The 22,305-nt window shown below is 41.1% G+C and overlaps 3 protein-coding genes across 5 annotated transcripts; 2 read left to right on the forward strand and 1 right to left on the reverse strand.

Moving 5' to 3' along the window:
* Positions 1–795: 795 nt before the first annotated feature.
* drg2 (developmentally regulated GTP binding protein 2) lies at positions 796–8,959 on the reverse strand. Of its 3 annotated transcripts, none has more exons than XM_026165589.2 (14): positions 8,818–8,959; positions 8,393–8,488; positions 7,989–8,149; positions 6,584–6,673; positions 6,436–6,496; positions 6,050–6,140; positions 5,872–5,944; positions 4,917–5,007; positions 4,707–4,804; positions 4,442–4,518; positions 3,391–3,479; positions 3,216–3,274; positions 1,446–1,499; positions 796–1,153 (listed from the first exon to the last, which is right to left on the reverse strand). In XM_026165589.2, exons 2-14 carry the CDS (start codon positions 8,454–8,456, stop codon positions 1,067–1,069), a joined length of 1,095 nt encoding a protein of 364 aa, XP_026021374.1. In that variant the 5' UTR covers positions 8,457–8,488; positions 8,818–8,959; the 3' UTR covers positions 796–1,066. The 3 variants fall into 3 exon arrangements, with proteins under 3 accessions (XP_026021374.1, XP_026021373.1, XP_026021376.1); XM_026165588.2 differs by having other exon boundaries at positions 8,701–8,823; XM_026165591.2 differs by lacking the exon at positions 8,818–8,959 and adding an exon at positions 8,754–8,788.
* Positions 8,960–9,004: 45 nt separating this feature from the next.
* Positions 9,005–11,233, forward strand: gfer (growth factor, augmenter of liver regeneration (ERV1 homolog, S. cerevisiae)). Its single transcript, XM_026165593.2, has 3 exons — positions 9,005–9,223; positions 9,461–9,672; positions 9,867–11,233. The coding sequence occupies exons 1-3, from the start codon at positions 9,005–9,007 to the stop codon at positions 10,027–10,029; spliced, it is 594 nt and encodes a 197-aa protein (XP_026021378.1). The 3' UTR covers positions 10,030–11,233.
* A 1,573-nt stretch (positions 11,234–12,806) lies between these two features.
* syngr3a (synaptogyrin 3a) lies at positions 12,807–18,986 on the forward strand. The gene is made up of 4 exons (XM_026165595.2): positions 12,807–13,124; positions 14,976–15,210; positions 17,104–17,249; positions 17,982–18,986. The coding sequence occupies exons 1-4, from the start codon at positions 13,023–13,025 to the stop codon at positions 18,195–18,197; spliced, it is 699 nt and encodes a 232-aa protein (XP_026021380.1). The 5' UTR covers positions 12,807–13,022; the 3' UTR covers positions 18,198–18,986.
* The last annotated feature ends 3,319 nt before the right edge of the window (positions 18,987–22,305 follow it).

Genomic DNA, 22,305 nt, shown 5'->3' on the forward strand with positions numbered 1-22,305 from the left:
GTTAGAATTGTTGAAACACTGTTTTTGCCCTATATACTCCATTTACACTTATGAGTGTGCATAAATTACTGCAGCCATTTTACCCAGAAAATATGAAACTATTCAAAAAATAAAGGGTGGTTTGAGGTTTTTGGATAGTACTATTGCTTGCTACATAGCTTGAATTGCTTAATAATGCACTTAAACTGAAAACTATTAATTCTTTAAAAATAAATGGTATGAAGTCCAAAACACAATCATAATTACAACAGAAATATGAGTAAAAGCAGAAAGTAGAATAAAATAGAACCGCTAGTGCTGCTACAAGTTTGTTTACTCGGCTTATAAATTCAAAGGCATCATTGCTCTGACAATGGAAAAAGTTCACATGGCAAAACAAATTCATTAAAAATAATTGCATGTTCACATAATGAACTTTTGAGCCTCATTCTGCTGGATGGTCTCTTCCTGCTAAAAGGGAGTTCTTCCTTCCCACCACAGCTGAATGTCACTCATTAGGATTTTCTGATTGTTGGCGTTCTCTTTACAAATCACCTTGAGACGACTTTTGTGGTGAACCTGTGCTATACAAATACAATTTAACTGGATTATTATTGCTATAAATGACCAAATTCAAAGTCAGACAATAAAATGCCAAAAAGTAATCTTTACTTTGACAAAAGAAGTGTAACAAAAAAAAAATAAAAAAATAAAAAAAATAATAATAATAAAGGACACAAAAACATACATGTTTGCATGCGCCTCAATCTAAGATTGAGATAAGGCTACAAATAAAACACACATAAAAAGACTGGAAATGTTGTATGGACTTTATTCTATCCATGTTCTCTCTGAATCAATGCATCTTGTGTTCTCTTTATCTTAATCAAAAGGTAAAATGCACCATTTTCTGTCCTTATCCAATTCTTGTAAGGTCTTTGATTCACTGCCTCTCTTAATTTCCATATACAAAATAAGGATGGTGGGTATTATTTTGTTTTTATTCTCTACTATACAGTTTATTTTTTCCTCCTCTCCTGGCGAGTTCCTCCTCTGTCCAAACAGAAGCTTTTCTTCTTCTTTTCTTTTACTTCTTAACAATTTGGATGACATCCTCGTGCTCCATGATGTGCGTTAGGCCCACTCTCTGAGGGCTGTACTTGGTACTGGTTCCCTAAAAGACCGAGAGACAACACATTTTAGTTCCCCTTCAATCAAAGGGCTTCATGTTCAAGTGTAAACTGTATATTTATTTGCCTTCTCTGCTCTATGTTTCAAAATGAGAATTTTGCTTTACATCTCTAGTAGAAAGAAAGTGTCTGTTCTAAATGCCCTGTGACCAGGACGTCAGCAGACTATGTTTACTCTAGTCAAGAGTACAATTGTACAGAGTTAGCTCAAACGGTTCATAGGACAAGCAGAAAATGTGTCTCTGAAGATTGTTGACCCTGGAAACTTGAACTTACCCAAACCAGGGCATATTTGAACTGGCTGGCTAAAGTTCTGTGGATTCGATGACACTGCAAGTATTTAAAGACAAAAATTAGACTGTGCACATACAGTGGGGCAAAAAAGTATTTAGTCAGCCACCGATTGTGCAAGTTCCCCCACCTAAAATGATGACAGAGGTCAGTAATTTGCACCAGAGGTACACTTCAACTGTGAGAGACAGAATGTGAAAAAAAAAAAAAATCCATGAATCCACATGGTAGGATTTGTAAAGAATTTATTGGTAAATCAGGGTGGAAAATAAGTATTTGGTCAATAACAAAAATACAACTCAGTACTTTGTAACATAACCTTTGTTGGCAATAACAGAGGTCAAACGTTTACTATAGGTCTTTACCAGGTTTGCACACACAGTAGCTGGTATTTTGGCCCATTCCTCCATGCAGATCTTCTCGAGAGCAGTGATGTTTTGGGGCTGTCGCCGAGCAACACGGACTTTCAACTCCCACCACAGATTTTCTATGGGGTTGAGGTCTGGAGACTGGCTAGGCCACTCCAGGACTTTCAAATGCTTCTTACGGAGCCACTCCTTTGTTGCCCGGGCGGTGTGTTTTGGATCATTGTCATGTTGGAAGACCCAGCCTCATTTCATCTTCAAAGTTCTCACTGATGGAAGGAGGTTTTGGCTCAAAATCTCACGATACATGACCCCATTCATTCTGTCCTTAACACGGATCAGTCGTCCTGTCCCCTTGGCAGAAAAACAGCCCCATAGCATGATGTTTCCACCCCCATGCTTCACAGTAGGTATGGTGTTCTTGGGATGCAACTCAGTATTCTTCTTCCTCCAAACACGACGAGTTGAGTTTATACCAAAAAGTTCTACTTTGGTTTCATCTGACCACATGACATTCTCCCAATCCTCTGCTGTATCATCCATGTGCTCTCTGGCAAACTTCAGACGGGCCTGGACATGCACTGGCTTCAGCAGCGGAACACGTCTGGCACTGCGGGATTTGATTCCCTGCCGTTGTAGTGTGTTAATGATGGTGACCTTTGTTACTTTGGTCCCAGCTCTCTGCAGGTCATTCACCAGGTCCCCCCGTGTGGTTCTGGGATCTTTGCTCACCGTTCTCATGATCATTGTGACCCCACGGGATGAGATCTTGCGTGGAGCCCCAGATCGAGGGAGATTATCAGTGGTCGTGTATGTCTTCCATTTTCTGATGATTGCTCCCACAGTTGATTTTTTCACACCAAGCTGCTTGCCTATTGTAGATTCACTCTTCCCAGTCTGGTGCAGGTCTACAATACTTTTCCTGGTGTCCTTCGAAAGCTCTTTGGTCTTGGCCATGGCGGAGTTTGGAGTCTGACTGTTTGAGGCTGTGGACAGGTGTCTTTTATACAGATGATGAGTTCAAACAGGTGCCATTCATACAGGTAACGAGTGGGGGACAGAAAAGCTTCTTACAGAAGACGTTACAGGTCTGTGAGAGCCAGAGATTTTCCTTGTTTGAGGTGACCAAATACTGATTTTCCACCCTAATTTACGAATAAATTCTTTACAAATCCTACCATGTGGATTCATGGATTTTTTTTTCACATTCTGTCTCTCACAGTTGAAGTGTACCTCTGGTGCAAATTACTGACCTCTGTCATCATTTTAAGTGGGGGAACTTGCACAATCGGTGGCTGACTAAATACTTTTTTGCCCCACTGTACACATAGTTTGCTTCTAACTTATTATGCGTGTAAAAGCATCTGACTTGAAAATGCGCTTTCCTTACCACATGTTCTACACTTGCTCCTCTTCTCATGATGATGGCATCATTAAAGTCAGGGCGCTCTAACAGAGAAAGCAGAAAAGGGTAAATTAATTTAGATCTAGTGTATATTCATCCATGTAAGACAAAAGTCTCACAAATGACTAAGAGAAAAATACATGTGTGCACATGTGGATACCTCCTCTTTTCTTTGTATAAATGCAGATCAGAGCCAGATATTCCCACAACCTTTCCAGAAGGTAATCCAGATTCAGCTTCATCCCACAACTGAAACATACAGTCAGAAAAATAGGATACTTTTACCTCCTTCATACAAACAGAAAAGGTGTGAAGTGACTGCTCTCATTTGAGAAAAAAAAAAAAAAACAAACTCTGTGAATCCCTCCAACCTTCTAATTAAGCTGAAAATGGGACCAAAGAGGCAAAATAAAGGAATTCCTTCTGTGCTGCTGCAACTACACGAGCATGAGTGAATCACAATTATAAATTGCATTGTTTTACTTAAGCCAGCAGGTTTTATGTGTCTGTTTCTTGTATTTTAAACGTGACTAAAGAAACTGGACTGTGCACATACAAAGTTTTTATATAATATAAAAATGTCATATCGCAATATCATTGCTATAGCAACGTCATGTGTTTAGATTCCCAGGCATGTCCCCCATGATTACAATTACTTAGTAATAAGGCACTTAAAGGGAGCTATTTCAGAGACCTTCAACTAGTCAAAATACTTTTTAAAGGTAAACAAAGGAGACGACGAGTGCCACTGGAGCCCACACAAGCTTAGCTTCATGTGGATAGAAGTTACTAACACAACTTAAGCTGCTTTAGAGTTCACATTTGCATCATGCTTTATATTATATTACATTATATCCATTATATCATGGATATAATGCTGCTGCTGGCACTCAAATTAGGTGGTGTCATCAGTGGCAGCTCACTGGAAAAGGAGGATGGAAAATATCCTTCATTTAATGACACGAACAAACACTGGTTCCTGCAAACATCAATAAAACGTTGCATTTTTTTTCCCCCTTCATTGTCGGAAATTGTGAGCGTTATTGCAAAGTTTCTTAAAATATCATGATTTGATTTGGACTCTACTCTGGAGCCAGTTAGCCACCTAATTTGAGTTGATTGATTGATTGATTGATTGGCAATTTATTTCAACATGTGAACAACAACATTATGGTGTTTATTTCTTGTGAACCTGTGGAAAGATATCTGACCTGATGACAACACTGTGAGGTCTGCGTGCTAGGCGGTCCACTTCCTCAATGGAGATTTGATCCACCTTATTGTACACCTGTGAACACGAACACACACACACACACACACACACACACACACACACAAAGTCAAAGTTCAAGAGATTTGCCCAATATCTCAAAATTATTTCCCTTTTGTTATGAGTCAAAAAACAGAAAATCATCTCAAATCTCTCTAAAATGATAAGGAAGCTTCTAAATAAGTCCAAGGCTTTAACTGACTCACATATAGACAAGGCATGTAAACTCTGTTCCCAACAATGACGTCAATGAACTCGTCTGGTGTGCAATCCTCCCTGAAGAGAACCTCTGCATTAAAGATTTCTGAGGAGCAGAATTAAAGGAATAACCAGACACTTCTGCAGCCTACTCACAAATTATGTCACAGAAATGCTAACTGGGCTAAATGTACATCAAAGAGATCAACGAAGGATACTATATTCATGAAGTATGAGCTGAACGAGCTTCTCCGAGCACTGGGTGAGAGGAACTGTGGAGTTGAAGGAGAGGCCGCCACCTTTCTTGGGCTACAGGGGAAGAAAAAAAAGCACATTTGCGCTGAAATTAATGTTTGTTTTCCAGCTTCAAAAATACCAGTGATACATAACGTGGTCATTTGTGGTATATCGTGATGTCTGTAGCTAAAAGCAGAATCGCACATCACAAAGAATCACTTAGAGGAAAACATCAAATCACTGCTTTGTGCATATAGGGTATTATTAGTATAGTTATTCAGACTTTTGCAGAGGAGAGACAGCTATACTGGACAAAGGATGCTGAATATGGAGCTGCAAGGCAGGAGGCAAAGAGGAAAACCTGAGAGGAGACTCAAGTGAAGGAGGACATGTAGAGAGTTGGTATGACAGAGGAGGATGCTAAAGACAGGGTTAGATGGAGGCAGATGATCTGCTGTGAACTCCAAAAGGACCAGCTGTACAATAATAAAAAGATTATTATAGTTAAAGTATAGTTAGAGTTATTCGGTGTTAATAATATCTCAGTTCAATTAGGTAACTCAAAGATAACTCTGCCGTCCAGGATGTTTGATATTTGCACCGTCTCAGACAGTCAACTCTATTTATTTAATGTGCACCATGAAAGATTAACTCCGGTAACTCAAACTGGCAGGAATTTAGAACAGATGTATTGATAAAAATATAAATATCTGCAAATGTTTAGTGTATTGATAATGTATTGCAAGAGTCAGGGAAAGAGCAGACTGCTGTGTTGATATTTTGCTAAACCCCTTCAGTAGTTATTGCCACCATCAAATCAACATTTACATATAGAGAACAAACAGCCAAATGGCTGTTAGTGGATGCTGTTTACAATCTTCTTATTTCAGTTATTCCAACTGTGAGACAAAAAAAAGACAAATATACACACTGTACCTTGAAATAAATATTGGGTTTTGTTCTGTTGAGTCTGATGCCCACTGACTCCAACTCCTTTTCTAGAAGTGCCCTAAAAACAAACAAAAAACCAAACAAAGAATATGTTTGGATAAGAATTCTAAATAAACACTTGTGTGTCCCTGAAACTCCATCCAAGCTCTCCAAACTCACAAACCTCTGAACATCTCCTTTGGTGGCATCCAACATCATGACGACAACATCTGCCGTCCTGGCAACAGCGATCACCTGTCGACCTCTACCCTTGCCTATAAGAAGTATAAAAGTTAGAGATCAGCTTAACACAACAACTACAAATTAAGGTCTTTTATTCATGTTTTTTTCCACAGTTTTTAGAAGCACTTACTTCCACAGGTATGATTTGGTTTTCCCTTTCCCCACAATATTAAACACAGCAACAAATACATGTAAAATCATATTCATCTGTTTATAAATAATTCTAACCACAACTATAAAAACCACACCCTTATACCTAAATATTAAAGTCTCTGTACACTTTAAATTTAAAGCGACAAAATATAAAAATATAAATCCTAAGTGTACCTTGAGCAGCACCCTCAATGATTCCCGGCAGATCTAGCAGCTGGATGTTGGCCCCTTTATACTGAGGGAAAACAGAGTAGAAGAGTTTCAAGATACAGCGCTTAACACACTGTATGTGTCAAAATATTTTTAATGTAGATGTGTGTACCTCTATGACACCAGGTATGCAGGTGAGGGTTGTAAACTCATAGGAAGCAGCTTCACTTTCCGTTGATGTCATCAAGCTAAGGAAGGTGGACTGCAGAACACAGCAGAGAATGAAAGTGTCAACGTTAGTCAAAGATGGTGTTTTAGTATGTTACGCAGCCTTTTGACATGTTTGTAGTGTTACAAAGGCAAAGTGAGTCCTTCTCTCTCACATGAAACACTGTGTACTCCAGAGTTCTTCTGTTACTTGCTTCAGCCACCAAAATGCGCCAAGCCTTACACGTGAATTATACTTCTGCATCAGATCTATGCCATAAAAGAAACCCCATTCTAACCCTATGCTGCAACCTTCTACATAACCTGATGTTCACCTGCAGGGGCAGCAGGTGACCCTGACACCCTCCTCCAGCTTATCTAAGGAAACACTGAGGCCTTCCCAAGCCAGCTGAAAGATGGGCCTCAGACCTCCTCCCATGCCTGAAACACATCACCTACGTATGGTCCAGGAGGCAACCCAGTCAGATGCCTGAACCATCTGTCCAGAGCTTGTGGCCACAGTGGAGGATCAGAACACGAGCTGGTAAATCAACAGCTTTACTTTCACGATCAGCTCTCTCTTCACCACAACCGACTACCAGTCTGTTATAGTACTGATGCAGCACCAATTAAACTGTCAATCTCTCGCCCCACTATTCCCTTACTTATTAGCAAGACCCTGAAATTCCCACTTGTCCCAGCTTTGGAGTGAGCACTCCACATTTTTCTGGTAGAGAACCATGGCCTTGGACCTGGAAATGCTAATTCTTTTTTCCATCGCCTTGTACTCGGCTGCAAAGCTCCCTAAACAAGCTCGAGGTTGCTGCTCAATGAAGCCAAAGAATATCATCATCCAGCAGAGACGAGATTCTGAGACCACCAACTAGCTATGCCTATGAATTCTGTCCATATAAATCACAAAGACTCCCCTTAACACTAATTTAAACAACAAATAAGAGTTATGGCATGCAACTAAATTTTATTTTGGCCTCAGCTTTGTCATAAGGGCTAAGCAATCAGAACAAACTGGACTGAAGGGTTTTTTAAAGAGACAGGACTTAAAGCTAAGCCCTTCAGAGGGTGACAAGAGGTGTTGCTACAAAGTACAAGCAAACATTAATGCTCAAAATTACCCTTTTTAAAGCCTTTAAAAGTTATTCCAGAAAAAATTCCAAAATAAATTAGGATCCAGCAAATGATCAGAATAAGGCATGCTTCAAGGAAACCTGAACATACTAAAATTTACCCTGCTTTCTCGTGGTAGGATTATGGAAAAATAAAGACATTATTAGAGGAAGACAAGCACAAACTCCTTTATCTTCTACGTCCAGACCAGGAAACACAACCCACCGTCCACCATGTTGACATACCTTACCCACAGAGGGGAAACCGATGAGAGCGACACGGGCATCTCCTGATTTCATGACATCGAACCCCTCCCCTTTGGCCCCTGCTGACTTGGAGGGCTCCAGAAGTTGAGCTCTGTATTTGGCTAGCTTGGCTTTGAGCAAACCCAGATGGTACTCAGTGGCTGGAAGTAAGAGTGAATGGAAAGGGGGGATAATGGAGCTGTTAATGCTGCAATTAAAATAACAACAATACAGTTGTTTTTAGATTGTACTTAACATATGCATAAACAAAATGTGGAAATAAGACTAAATATTGATTCGTCTTGAGGTATAATGCAACACTCATAGCTGACAAACACACACAGCTGGGTACAAGTTGGTCCATTGTGGCGCTAACAGTTAGCGCTGCGACTTCTCCCTCTCACCTTTGTTTTTCTGTGTTCGAGAAATTTCTTTCTCTATTTCCGCGATTTTCTCCAGGATTCCCATGGCTGAAGTTCAGACAGGTGTCAACGCTTACACTGTTAAAAAAATCAGCAAATAAAAAAAAAAAGAAACGTGTCACTCCAGAGTTGTTAGCTTTGTTAGCCGCCCGGCTAACCGGGCAACTAGTAACACTTTAACAGTTGAGAAACAAAAACAGAGAGTGAGGATATGATAAAGCAAGCGAGCACCCGAATACAACACGGGTAATGTCAACAGCTTAAATTATTGAAATACTGTAGAAAATTACACTTTAGCAGAGGATACACTCAACAGCATGCACAGTTAACCGACATCACCAACCGGAACACGGTCCGTTCCAGTGAAATGTCCGGGAGGAAACAAGAAAACTCGGGGAAACTTTTACCGCGTGTGTCGATGTCGTTACATCAGTCGGGGAAGTGACCGCTTGTGACCATGACACTGTCGCCACGGTAGAGGAAATATTAAAGAGCAATTACCCGTCCACTAAGAGGCATTTGCATTTTAAACAGCTATACGTCCATGCCTGTCAAGTGTTCAGTTAGCGGTATTAGCTTATACGTAAAGTAAGCATGGCTGCGCCCACGGGACCGAGAGGATCACAGGTGCCCTCTGCGTTTGAAGGATTCCCCTTTCCAATGGCTAGCAGACCACCGGAGGACAGCTCCGGTAAAGAGCAGGAGCAGACCGGGGATGTGAAAAAGAAGCCATGCAGGGCTTGTACGGACTTTAAATCGTGGATAAAGATGCAGAAGAAGCAGGCGACAACTGCTAGTGGTGGTACCGCACAGGTGACACAATGGAGTCAGGCTGGAAACTTGACAAATTACTTCGACGGTGTAAAGTTTATGATGTCGTAACATTGTGATTCACTGTTTTAAGATTTGGTTGTGATGGCAGCCAGCAAACTGGAGAGATATCAATATGTATTTGTGATAACCAAACAACCATAAATCATTCATTCAGACGGGGCAGGAGGCCACTAGTCTCTTGAATTCATCAGGTGACTGTCTGTGTTGATCCTGCAGGAGACAAAAGCTGCAGATTCAGAGCCACAAGATCCCCAGTGTCCGCTGGACAGGGAAGAGCTGGGCCGCAGCACTTGGTCCTTTCTGCACACTATGGCCGCGTATTACCCGGATCATCCATCTACCACTCAGCAGCAAGAGATGGGGCAGTTCATCAACATTTTCTCCAAGTTCTTCCCATGTGATGAATGTGCACAAGACCTCAGGGACAGGTCAGAACCACACGAGTGCTGCCAGATTTAATGTACAGGGCTGAAAGTCACATATCGGCACTTGCGCACATCTTCACACATAAAGGATCTTAGAAATGATTCGGCATATTTTACTCTTTTATTTACCACCCTCACACTTTCAGATGCTTTAGGATGAAATGCCACGATCACCAAACCACATTTCCTCTCCACAGATTGAAAACCAATCAGCCAGACACTAGCAGCCGCCACGCTCTTTCTCAGTGGTTCTGTCGTCTTCACAACAACATCAACGTCAGGTTGGGGAAGCCTGAGTTTGACTGTTCCCGTGTGGATGAGAGGTGGAGAGATGGATGGAAAGATGGCTCCTGTGATTGAGTGATTGTGCTGAGAGAGATTTGAAGACTCGAGTAAACCCCGTCGTCGGTATAAAACACCACTAAACTGAGCTCATGTTTGAGTGTTGGGTTTTTCTGGTTTTGTTTTAATATAGTATAATTAATCTATTAATAAAATTAAAGATTACATAATAGTTTTCCTCAGTGTTTCTTGAGTTCAGATCCTTTCAGTTCAGTTTTATTTGTAAAGCACTGAAACATAAAAACAGTTTTCTGCAATATTATAGAGAGAAACTCAAAACACTAAACTCAAGATTCTGGGTTATATTATAATCCTCTCCTTGTTGGAAGTGCTTAACCAGGTATGACTCTCACTTGACCATTAGAGCAAAGACACCTGTGTATTGGTTCATTATCACCAACCTTCCGTGCTGTGGAAACATATCGAGTCATCATTTCTTTATATTTTGCTTCCCAAGAGCCAGATTTTCTTGTAATTTTTCAAAGTGGTCCTAAGCAATAGTTCTCCAGGCTTTCTGAAAGTCTTTCAAAGTTTATCTTTGGACATCCAAAGTAAAGCTGGGAATGTCCTTCAAGAAACCTGGAGAACTATTAATGAAGACTACTCAAAGCAGGGGTGGGTAACTCCAGGCCTCAAGGGTCGGTGTCCTGCAGGTTTTAGATCTCACCCTGGGTTAACACACCTGAATCACATGATTAGTTCATTACCAGGCCTCTGGAGAACTTCAAGACATGTTGAGGAGGTAATTTAGCCATTTAAATTGTCTGTGTTGGATCAAGGATACATCTAAAACCTTCAGGACACTGGACCTTGAGGCCTGGAGTTCCCCCACCCCTTACCCACAGAAAAGACAAGAAAGCTGCCTAAGAGAGTTCAGACTGTGTTGAAGAATAAAGGCAGTCATAGGAAATATTAACTTTCATTTTGTCTTGTATACTATATTTTCATGTATTTTTGCATGTTTCAGTATATCACTGCACCTATTTCCCATTTTCCCAGCAAAATATAGAGAAATGAAGAGTCAAGACTTTTGTTAAAGTACTGTAAATTTTGGACCAGTAAAATTTCTAAATTTCTGTCATTTCATTTTTTACTATACACTATGCAGTGTTTTGTCTGCTGGTCTGACAAAGTAATCACTCAACAGAAATCACTAGACTGTGTAAACGTGTGACAGAAATGTGTCTGTTTTCCAGAGGGAATAAAACATGTCTAATCAGAATGATTGCATTTGTGAAAATTTAAGCACACTGACTCAAAAGACTACATAAAAGCTCTTATTTTGAAGAGTTCTTATATTTGTTTTACTGATCATATAATTTTTTCTCTATTTATGCCATATTCTCCTGCCATATCTTGTCTAGAATTATTTCCTTTATAACCCTAGTGTCATCACACATTCAGTTTATTTCCTCAAACATAGATTATTAAACTACAAAAAACATTAGTGACTTCTAGTGGTGTCAGCCATAAATGCACCTCATTGTATAAATCAACACATCTACTGCTTCAGTGGCCTTTCTCAGAACACTTTACATAAAACAATTCACTGAATATTAAAAATGGCACATTTGTTTTTCTCCAGGTGTAATAATATAATATTTTTTAGTATTCACAATGCACTGGTTGTACAGCCAAGTTGCATTTATTTAATTTATGTAGTATTTATTGAATCACAAACCACGTGTCCTCAGGCAGTGTACATAAATTTACCAGGAATGACTTGTAAACCTGTGCTGGGATTTTTAGTAAGGCTGATAATGTTGATTTTTATGGTTCAGTCATCATTGAGGATTCATGAATGAATAAATATCCCATGATGAGACACTTGTGACTATACTTTCTGTGGTATTTGGCATTCCTGTACCATCATAAGACTTTTCTTTATTCCATATTTCATAATCGCAGAGTGTTTGTGACTGGGGCACGCACAGTCTCACCCACTGTATTGTTTATAGCCTGCTTAGCTGGATGCTAACTTATATGAAACTCCTGGAATAGTTGTAAACCTGTAGATTTAGATGGTGCTCAGGACAACAAAGACATATGCTCAGGGTTAGGAGATTTAAGCAAAGTTTACTAGTAATTCAAAACAGTAATTTTATAGAATAAAATCCAGTTCATCCACGTAAAATATCTGAGGTGCCAAAAGCTCCAAAAGCTCACTGATTGCATTACCAACAACCAACCTAACCTTAACCTTTTTAGCAGACGATAAGTGGTAATGTGTGCTTAACATTACAAAACATGCCAAATTTAAACCTCCTAAACAGAGAGCTTGAAACACTAAAATGGAAATCCCACAATGCATCTGTTAATTTAAAATTTACAAGAAAGGTTTTATACTTGATTTAATGTCGGACAGTCCTCCACAGGCTCCCAGAATGCATTGTTGTTTGTAGAAGTTTACTGTATTTTTAAAAATACAGCATAAAATAATAATAAAATCATGTAGTTCTTACAGTAATTTGTAATAGCGCTCTTTAATAACCTTATCCCAGATTGGGTTTCCTTTCTTTTAAACTTTTATTTGTTTACATAAAGTTTGGCCAAAGATTTGGGAAAAGTATGGCAACATAAGCTGTCCCACACGGGTATTGTGTACTCTGTTTTTGCCATTATTAATCCCACTAACCTACTGCAAAAGCCCTTTGAGGTCAAACATAAATGTGTATTTCATTAACCTGTTCTATTTTGAACCAACAACATTGGTCCAAGTGGCCTCCATCGTTTTATCCCCGCTCTCACGCTATCCTCCTATAATTGTATTCCATTATCCTGTTTTATTCCTGTGTAACAACATTAAAGTGAGCTCTGGCATAAATGGCCTATCCCGCTCGTCCGTAGCGTGGGCACGTTCTGGCTCCTGCACGTTCTCCACCGAGCGCCCGCGCGCCGTTTGGGAGCGCGCAGGACCCGTCCCTACAGCAGCGAGCAGCAGCAGCGCATCCATCCTGCCGTGGAGCCGGGAGCGTGGAGCCGCGAGGAGCGCACACACAGAGCGACAGAAGATGGACGGAGTGGGATCGTTCGGAGCGGGCCGGTCCGGGTCCACTATCGACCCGATTACCTTCGCCAAGCAGCCGCAGACCATCCTCAGAGTGCTGTCCTGGGTGAGAGCGGGTTTTCACGGTGCTGCCGTGTGTGTGTGTGCGGGGGGTGGGGGGTCCTCTCTGTTGTCGTTGCTGCGCGAAACCAGTGACGTGTTTTCCCTGTAAATACAGGCTCGAGAAATCCACTAAAAGCTGATAAGGATGCGGTGTAAATGGAGACATGAAATCAATGTTAATGCTGGGGGTGATTTACAGAAATGTGCTGTACAGGGTGTAACCAGGGCCTGGTGCTTATCTGACACCGTGACCAGTGATTTCACTACAGATGTGTGTGTTTGTGAGGTGTAAACGACCTCTCCTCACCTATTCTCTTTCCCTTTTTTTCCTTTTTTTTTTTACATGCCACCTGCCAGTGTTTAACAAACACTGAGCAGCAGACCGGGTTGTGCTGAAAATAAGAGAGGCACATCCATATTCACTCATCAGCATTCACGTTTCTGGGCAATTGTGCTACTTATTTACGGTCCCATTGACCTACCACTTCTTATTTATCATTTCACTTGTCGTTTACACTGTTAAGTCACAATTTTCAGCTCATGATTTTGCTGATTTACCCCTACACTGCCGTCGCCGTTCGTCATCCCACCTGTGATTGGTCCGCGATCGTCGTTACGCACGGAGGGCCACGAGAAGCTTCGTGCCCTGACGTTTCGTGTAGGCTAAACGCATCACCTCTGGGTGACACAGAGAAGGTCTTCCTCAGTGGTGCCAGGGCCTCAAAAGGAAGCCAGTGGATCGTATGCAATTAATGTCATCATCATCACGTGATTTTAAAGAATTTGACTGGATGCAGAGGTTGCCACGTCGAGTTAAGATACGCGCTGTGATGTACTTATGCAGAAAAAGCTGCCTCACTTTATAGCTGTGGCCACTCAAGATGGAGCCTTTTAAACTCTGCTTGATATACGTTAAGGTAGCCCTGTGCTTCCAGCCCCATGTGGTACTTCCCACCACTGCAGTGGCAGTTTACAGAAGACAGTATACCAGGAATCTATTTCAGGAGGAGGGGGAAATGAATTCTAGTCTGTAGTGGGAATCCACAGTAAACAGGCAATTATGTTAATGCCCTTTCCTCTCGTTTGTTTAAAAAAAAAAGCTATTCGTCAGTTAGAAATCTCACAGCAGGATTTTTTTAATTAAGGAAGAAGCGAATCAAAGTTTAGAGCAGGCAGGTAAAAGGAGAAGCCAACCCTTAAAAAGACATATTGTTTTTAAGCAGCTTTTATTTTTTTTATCACAACGATTCACTAAAAGCACCCGAGTGTGCGTCTACTCAGATTAAATCCACACATGTGATTAGTTTAAAATGTGGACCTGACATTATTCCTTTGTGTGTCCCCTCCACCTCTGTCATATGACCCACAAGCCCCCCCCCCCAGTAGGAGTGCATTTTTTCTTTGTGAGTGTGTGTGTCAGTCACATGGCCCTACTCTGCCATGAGTGTTAGTCAGCTGATCAACAGAGGGAAGAAGAAAGGCTGAAAATGAACTTGAGAAATTTAAGTTGGAGTTTATGGTAGTAGGTTTACGTGCAGTTACACACACACTGCCTCGGGACTGTGTGATTCTTTAGGGGAAGCGAAGCATCCACCTCTTCCAGTCGGTCAGAGAGAAAGAGGGGAAATTAGGTTAATGCCTTTTGGTTTGAGTATGCTCAGAGAGATGCTTTTGAGTAGTGTAGCTTCCAGTGAGTCTGCAAGCAGTGTTTGTTTGCTGGATAGACAGAAAACTGAAACAGTATCGCTTTAAATGGTAATCTGTTTTTGTTGTTTTCTTTAATCTAGCTCTTCCTTCCTGTCGCTCACTTTGTTCTGACTCTGACTCCACCCTCTACTTTCCCTTCGAACAACAGATATTTTCCTTGGTGGTCTTCGCCTCCATCGTGAACGAGGGTTATGTCAACATGGGCAGCGAGCGACTCCACTGCATCTTCAATAAGAACACAGACGCGTGCAACTACGGCGTGTTCGTGGGCCTGGTTGGCCTGCTGGCATGCTCCTTCTTCTTCCTGCTTGACTACAAGTTCTCCTCCATCAGCTCTGTTAAAGACAGGAAGAAGGCTGTAATGCTTGAGATCGGCTTCTCAGGTGAGGATGTGACATGTGATGGGAGGTCTTGTTCGCAGACACAAGCAAACAGGGAAGGCACAGAGCATTTCTTCCAGGCTGTCCTGGTGTGTCTGAGTTATGGCAGCTACAGGAAGTGATTCGTTTTTAAAAGGTCTTGCTGTGAGAAAAAATGAAGAAATCAAACAAAATACATCATCACTAGTGCATAATGCCAAACCGCGTAATGGGACTGTGCACTGGATGTTTTTGGAAAATGTACTTTTAATCTAAATGGTTCGGCACTTTTGTGGTTAAAGTCCTATCTTTTAAATAGGACCTTTTGTGTTAAGTTGGGGTCGGCTTCATCCTCTGTGGCTCCTCTGCTTTGGGGTGTGCCACAGGGATCTATTCTTGGGCCGTTATTGTTTTCATTGTACCTCTTGCCTCTTGGCGCGATTTTCCGAAAGCATAAAGTGCCATTCCATCTATACGCAGATGACTGCCAGCTCTACTTACCTTTTAGTCATTCTGATAGTCTCCCAACTGGACCTCTGCTTGACTGCCTTACTGATGTCAAAGCATGGATGGCAAAAAACTTTTTAAATTTTAATGATCGGAAGACAGAAGCAATTTTATTTGGCCCAAATCGTTCTTCTCATACTCTGGATGTTGATCTTGCAGCTTTGACTTCCCAACTAAAGAGTTCGATCACAAATCTTGGAGTTAAAATTGATTCTGCACTCACCTTTGATGACCATGTAAACGGGGTGGTAAAATCAGCATTTTATCACCTCAGACGTTTATCAAAGGTTAAGCCCTTTCTTTCCAAGTGTGACTTGGAAAGTGTTATTCATGCCTTTATTACCTCACGTTTAGATTATTGTAATTCTCTTTTAATAGGGGTTGGGCAGGGCACTTTGTCACGCTTGCAATTAGTGCAAAATGCTGCGGCACGATTTTTAACTGGCAGAACAAAATTTGATCACATCACTCCGATTTTGGCCTCTTTACACTGGCTTCCAATTTAATTCAGGATCCGTTTTAAAGTCCTTTTATTGGCTTTTAAATCTCTAAATGGTCTGGCACCTGTTTATTTGTCTGACTTGTTGAAGCCCCACGTCCCCACTCGTTCCCTTCGGTCAGCTGAGCAGTTGCTGCTTTCGGTCCCAAAGTCACGGCTGAAACTTAGAGGAGACCGAGCGTTCTCTGTTGCTGTGCCGATGCTTTGGAATAACCTTCCTCTCCATATTAGACAGGCTACATCAGTGCCAGTTTTTAAGTCTTTATTAACCCTCGGAGGCTTTAAGTCAAAAAAGCTTTTTTTGACTTAAAGCCTCCGAGGGTTAAAAACCTATTTTTATTCCCTGGCTTTTAACTCTGTGGGTAACTGATTGGTGTTGATCATGTCCATAACTTTATGACCACAGCACACTGTTGAATCTGTACCAGGTAGAGTTAGGGCAGTTCTGAAGAACAAATGGGGTCCAACATAGTACCAGCAAAGTGTACCTAAATAAGTTGGTTGATGAGTGGATAAAACCAATTATATACATGACTAGCATTGATTTCCTTGCTCAAATCACTGCACTTTGACAAATCACAGGCTAACCACTGAATGCCTAAAGGGTCTGAAACTGAAGTGAGTGAACGAAGCCTGGAATCATGATTCAAAAGGCCGGAGTTCCCCAAAAATAACAAAAATGCTACAGATACCAGCTTGCTTCTTTATTTCAAATAACATTCAAAGGAATGAAACCTGTCACCTGAATTTAAGTTTTAAATAGTATTAAGGAGCATTTTATGTTTCTAAAAGGGAACAAAGAAGTGCTTCCAGTCCAAAAATTGGAGAAATCAACACCTACAGGTGCTCTTTCATCTATGTGGAACGCTAACGTTGAATAAACTATTAATTGCTCTGCTGGTTTCTGACAGGTTTCTGGACCTTTCTATACTTTGTAAGTTTCTGCTTCCTCGCCAATCAGTGGTCTCGGACCAGAGCTGAAGAGCTGCCACTCAACCAAGGAGCAGATGCCGCTCGGGCAGCAATCGCCTTCTCTTTCTTCTCCATAATCACCTGGGTAAGCCCCTCCAGCCACCTAAAAGCAAAACCACCTTTAACCCCAAGAGCTGAGGCTGGAAATCTTTCTATCTGAGTTGATTCCATGTCTAAAGTTAATTATGAAACTCCAGCAGCAACTGGCCTTATGAGGCATTGATGTACGTATTTATTGAGACTTTGGACTTTCAAAAAGTTTCTTTTTTTTTATTGTAATAGCTGTACTGATTTTCCTAAATGCTACCTCTGACATTGCCTTTATAAAATATAAATAAAAACTAATCAGAAGTTACAAAACTGTAATAACTGCCTGGCTCACAGTATACAAAAACCTGCTAAAGCACTTCTCGATTAGCGCATACTGCAGTGTAGCTAGTTTAAGTCTAACTATAGAAATGTTATTTGTTTTAAGGCTTTTCTTTTGGACTCTCTCTTGGCTTCTTCTTGAAGTTTTATTGGTTTCCATGATGGGCTGTTTTGTTAGCTGTAAACTCAGTTCACTATTTTCCCTTCTTCTTTCTGACATTTTGTTGGCACAGACAAGCTACCTAGCTTGTATAACTAGCTAGCCAGCTTACCTATAAATTAGCTGGCTTTATTTCTACTAAATTCTATAAAATAAATGATAAAATTCTTCTTTTTCAAACCTTTGTTGCTAAAGTGTAGTTATAATGTGCTTTTATGATTAGGAATACCTCACATTGAGTCTCAGACTCACTTTTCCCTCTCTGTGGCCCTTTTCCCGGTCCTCCAGGCTGGTCTAACAGTGCGTGCGGTCCAGAAGTATCTGCTCGGCACAGACATGACACTGTTCACCACCGAACACATGGACGGTGGCGCACCCACCCAGCCATACCCCTCCAACTCTCCGGGAGGCGGCGGCACCACCATCGAGACCACGGAGACCTACCAGAGCCCACCATTCACCGAAAACAACGCAGCACCCACATACCAGGTTCCCATTTACTAGAAAGGATAGACCTGGTGATGGTGGTGGAAGAAGAAGAAGACGACAGGGGAGAGGGATGCAGATAAGAGGAAACTGCTTTCTGTGATGTTACACGTGCAGTTGTTTATGTTGATCCGGGCTGAGTTTTCAGTAAGCGTTGAATTAGCGGCCTCTGATTCCTCATTTCTTCCTCTTGGTACCTTTTCCTTCCCGAACATTCCAGTTTTATCGTCACTTTTGTACGCCTCTCTGTGGAGCAAGGCCACAGCACAGGTACGAGAGCTGATAAATCAAAAAGAAAAACAAGTGGAGGAAATGCAGAGCAGGAGGCCACTTTTGCCGACTTCAAACGCATTTTGACAAAAAATAAGTATGAAAAAAAAGTGATCAACAAGTTAGTGACTCCACCACAACAAAGCAGTATTAGATCCCTAAAAATAGTGCAGGAGGCACTCGCATCCAGAGAGCACCCTTGTCTTATTCTTTTCATTTATTCCAAATCCCCTTTCATGCCAAACACTGCAGGGAATCGTTTTTCTTTTTCTTTTTTTTGGTTGTTGTTTTTCTTTTTCTTTTTTAGCTAGAGTCTGGTCTTTCCTCGTATGTTCCCTGCTGCAGTTAGAAACCATCATCTGCATTAAATCTGCATGTTTCCAAACTTAGAGATCAACTAAGTGCCATACTGTACTGTGTGTTTCAGACAGTGACTTAATTTAGTAGTTTTCCACATGCTGTAAAGAAAAGAAAAACAAAAAAAACACAACGGCAATGTTTTTGTGACCAAGTGCAATATTTCACATTCTTATGTAAGTAGGTAGATGCAGTACTGTAGGTAAACTAGTTTAGGTCAATTTCAGGTGCTGTCTCAAATCACATGCAATTCTTTGGATTGTGCTGATAAGTCTCGGCGATCTGACCACCCTGGTGATGTTTTGCAGGAAATGGAAGTTGTATCAGATGATCAAAGCGCTCCAGAGAGAGAGAGAAAGAGGGAATTTCTCTTCCATGGAAGCTGAGCTATTATATATATAATTAGAAAAGTTCAAATTGTGCTATATCATCCTTTCAGACATGTTTTAGTCTCCCTTAATGAAATCTATCGCACATTTTAAAGCAAACGACACTCACGGTGCAAAATATAAATGGTACAGTGTCACCCTGACTGAGCCGGTGTGATTTTGGGGGTCAGCCTGATTACACTTCAAATTCAGTGTGGAAACCTTCATCCTTATTGAATCACCATTCAGTCTGGTATATTTCTGTGCCTGGCATGAATGGATTATTAAATGGACCTAATGGGCTCCTGCGCTGGAAGTGATTATTAATCCTGGAAAGTCAGTTACATGACTATTAAAAACACACACACACACACAAACTGATCAGGAGTTCGGGGGGAGGGTGGGGGCTTTTACAGCCTGTGCCCAGGGGGCCTTTGTCTCACAATCAATCCACGGTGCCAGGGAATGTATTCAGTGTGTTATTTGAGACAGCGCCCTGTGCTGACTGCTGTGTGTACAAAAATCAGGAGAGTGGGAGATATTCTGGGTAAATTATGTAGGTCCGTTTATGTTTACGTTTTAGAAGCTGCCAAACTGCCCTGTGTTCTTATTGCTGTCTTCTGATTACCACGTTACTACTACGTTACTACTATGTTGTTAATAGGATCTTCTGGAGGGGGGGGGCAAAAGAAAGAATATAGTTGGGGGGTGTTACAGATCGCTCGCTGGCTAATTCATTGATCCTGCAATCCCGCCACATTAAGGAGAGAGCGGCGGGTTGGGGTGTAATAATTAGTTGCCATGACGACAGGGTTGTGTGGATGTTGGTCACCAGGGGCCCTGATGTAGATAGTACCCATGCCAACCATGTCGGTGTGTAGCAGTGTCTGTGCTGTGCTTCGCGTGCACGCTCTCATCAGTGAATCTGTGGTGTCGTGTGGTGTGTGTGCGACCGTGCGAGTGTGTCCACGTGCACCATCGTCGTGCACGAGGGACGTGTAAGTCTGCACGCTTGTGTCCAAAGCCGTGAGTGTGTGCAGTCAGTTGGGTTCTGTGCTGCATCGAAGTTTGTTTTTTCTTTAACGTGCATTTATCAGAGAGGGGGGAATCACGAGCGTGCTACGATATTTAATCATTTTGCCTCAGTAAAAACACTATTTAACCTCAGTGTCACTGATAAGGTATACATAATGCAAAGCAAATTAACTGGGCCAAATCTAAAAGAATTCTAGTTAAAGTGACACACATGACCAGTCGAAAGCCTTGCTTGCTGTTCTAATGGATCCAGTGTAAATGGTTATCTCTGCTGCGGTAGGACAACTGAAGCAATCATCATAATAAGGAAAGAAAATTGTTTGTTATATATCGAATGCTGTGTCACTCCGACTCTGATAGGATGTTTTAGAAAGACTGGCAGCATCGGTGAAGCTGACAGGATCATTTTATACGTTTGTAACCGCCAATGTATCCATACTTTAAATTTACTTTCTGATTCCTCAGTTGTAGTTTTGCACAAGTGTGTACACACATTAAAAAAAAAAAAACAACTTAAAGTATTATTAAAAATCCAGATCCGGCCCTTGATTTCATGGACTGGAGCTACAGGAAGCCAACAGACTGAAAATGTTAACTACTGTAGATATGTAGTTATAGAAAAAAAAACTCTTATTCTGCAATAATAGAATTTCTGTGTGTCCTCAGTTCCAGCACTCAAATGAATAACACTGATCTACCTGTGATCTTTAAAAAAAACCCAGTTTTACTCACCTCGCCGTCTGTCAGCGAGTGTTAAGTTAAGCATGTCTTTAAAACCGTGGGATAATCCAACAGTCCTGTCTTTCAGAGTTTTATTTTGGGACAGGGTGCAACGCCACTGGCTGCTGGACTACAGCTAGAATAGGGGACAGGAGGAGTACCGTTAAGTCTATTTGTAAGAGTTAAAGGACTACACTTTGTGTTTTAGCCCACCAGCTGCAAATTGTGCACAGATCCTCTACTTTTCACACGGGCTGGTCTTAGTTTATTTGAAAATGCTTTGAATATGTTCTCACAGACTCCAGCTTGGTTTACGTGTTGTTTGTTTGTTCAGATTTATCTGTTAAGGACGCTGGCTTACCATAAACCACAACCTGCTAATAAATAAAAACTTTGAAAAAATATTTAATCATAAATATAGGGGTTTTTTTTATACTATTTTTGACACCATTTTTCTAGAGGAGACATTTGACATAGTTGAAAGCAGCTTTGTTGCTGGTGGAGTCTGCCATTGCCATTCTGAGAAATCGGATTTAAGCAGCTATGGATACAGTTTAAGTTCAGTTTATGGCATGAGTTTTGAAAATAGTCTGTCGTTATGTGTTAGAAAGCACCGATGTAGTCCTTTAAGTCTTCAGTGTTGCCGGGATGGTAGTGAACAGATAACTGTGGTTGGGTGAGAGGTGCTGCTGGGGTGTTACTGGGTAGATTGGGTTGCTGTCAGGTCAGGTTGTATTGATGTTCTCAGTGCTTCAGTCTCTTCTTCAGTCACTGTGGTAGATAATAATAATAATAATACAAGCATTCTCTGTGTTTCGTGCTCTGGCCCATGTACACCACCGTGGTATTGGTTTGATTGTAAAATTCAGTATGTTATTGAAGTAAATGAAATTATTGTGTGATGCTGTTCAGGGTCTGATGTGTCCACTACTACAGAAAATTTAAAAAACAACAACAAATAAATAAATTTATGTCAATAATGCATATTTATAACTAGAAAGCACTCTCTGTTGGAAATACTTTGTCCGATCACTCTTAAAGGGGCTAAAATCAGTCGTTCATTAATCTGTTAGACCGAGGTCATAAAGAAGGCATGTCATATAGTATAATGCGTTGTATGGATACATCAACCAAGAATTCAAGTGAACATTGATTTTATGGCGTGTTACCCCTTAAACGTTTCTTCTGAGTTGCTTCTTCCTTTCCTGAAGGTGTTTGACCTCTTCAGTGTAAAAACGCGTGTACAGAGATGTGTATCACTGTCTATTACCTGAATGTCTCTGGACTGCAGTCTGACCATCACTCCAATAAAAAAGAAACCATGTTCTGGACTGGCTGTTTGTGTCCCTGGGTTTCGTGGGTGAGGACCTGTGACT

This window comes from Astatotilapia calliptera, chromosome 4 (genome assembly GCF_964374335.1).
Source record: "Astatotilapia calliptera chromosome 4, fAstCal68.1, whole genome shotgun sequence".
Classification (NCBI taxonomy): Eukaryota; Metazoa; Chordata; class Actinopteri; order Cichliformes; family Cichlidae; genus Astatotilapia; species Astatotilapia calliptera.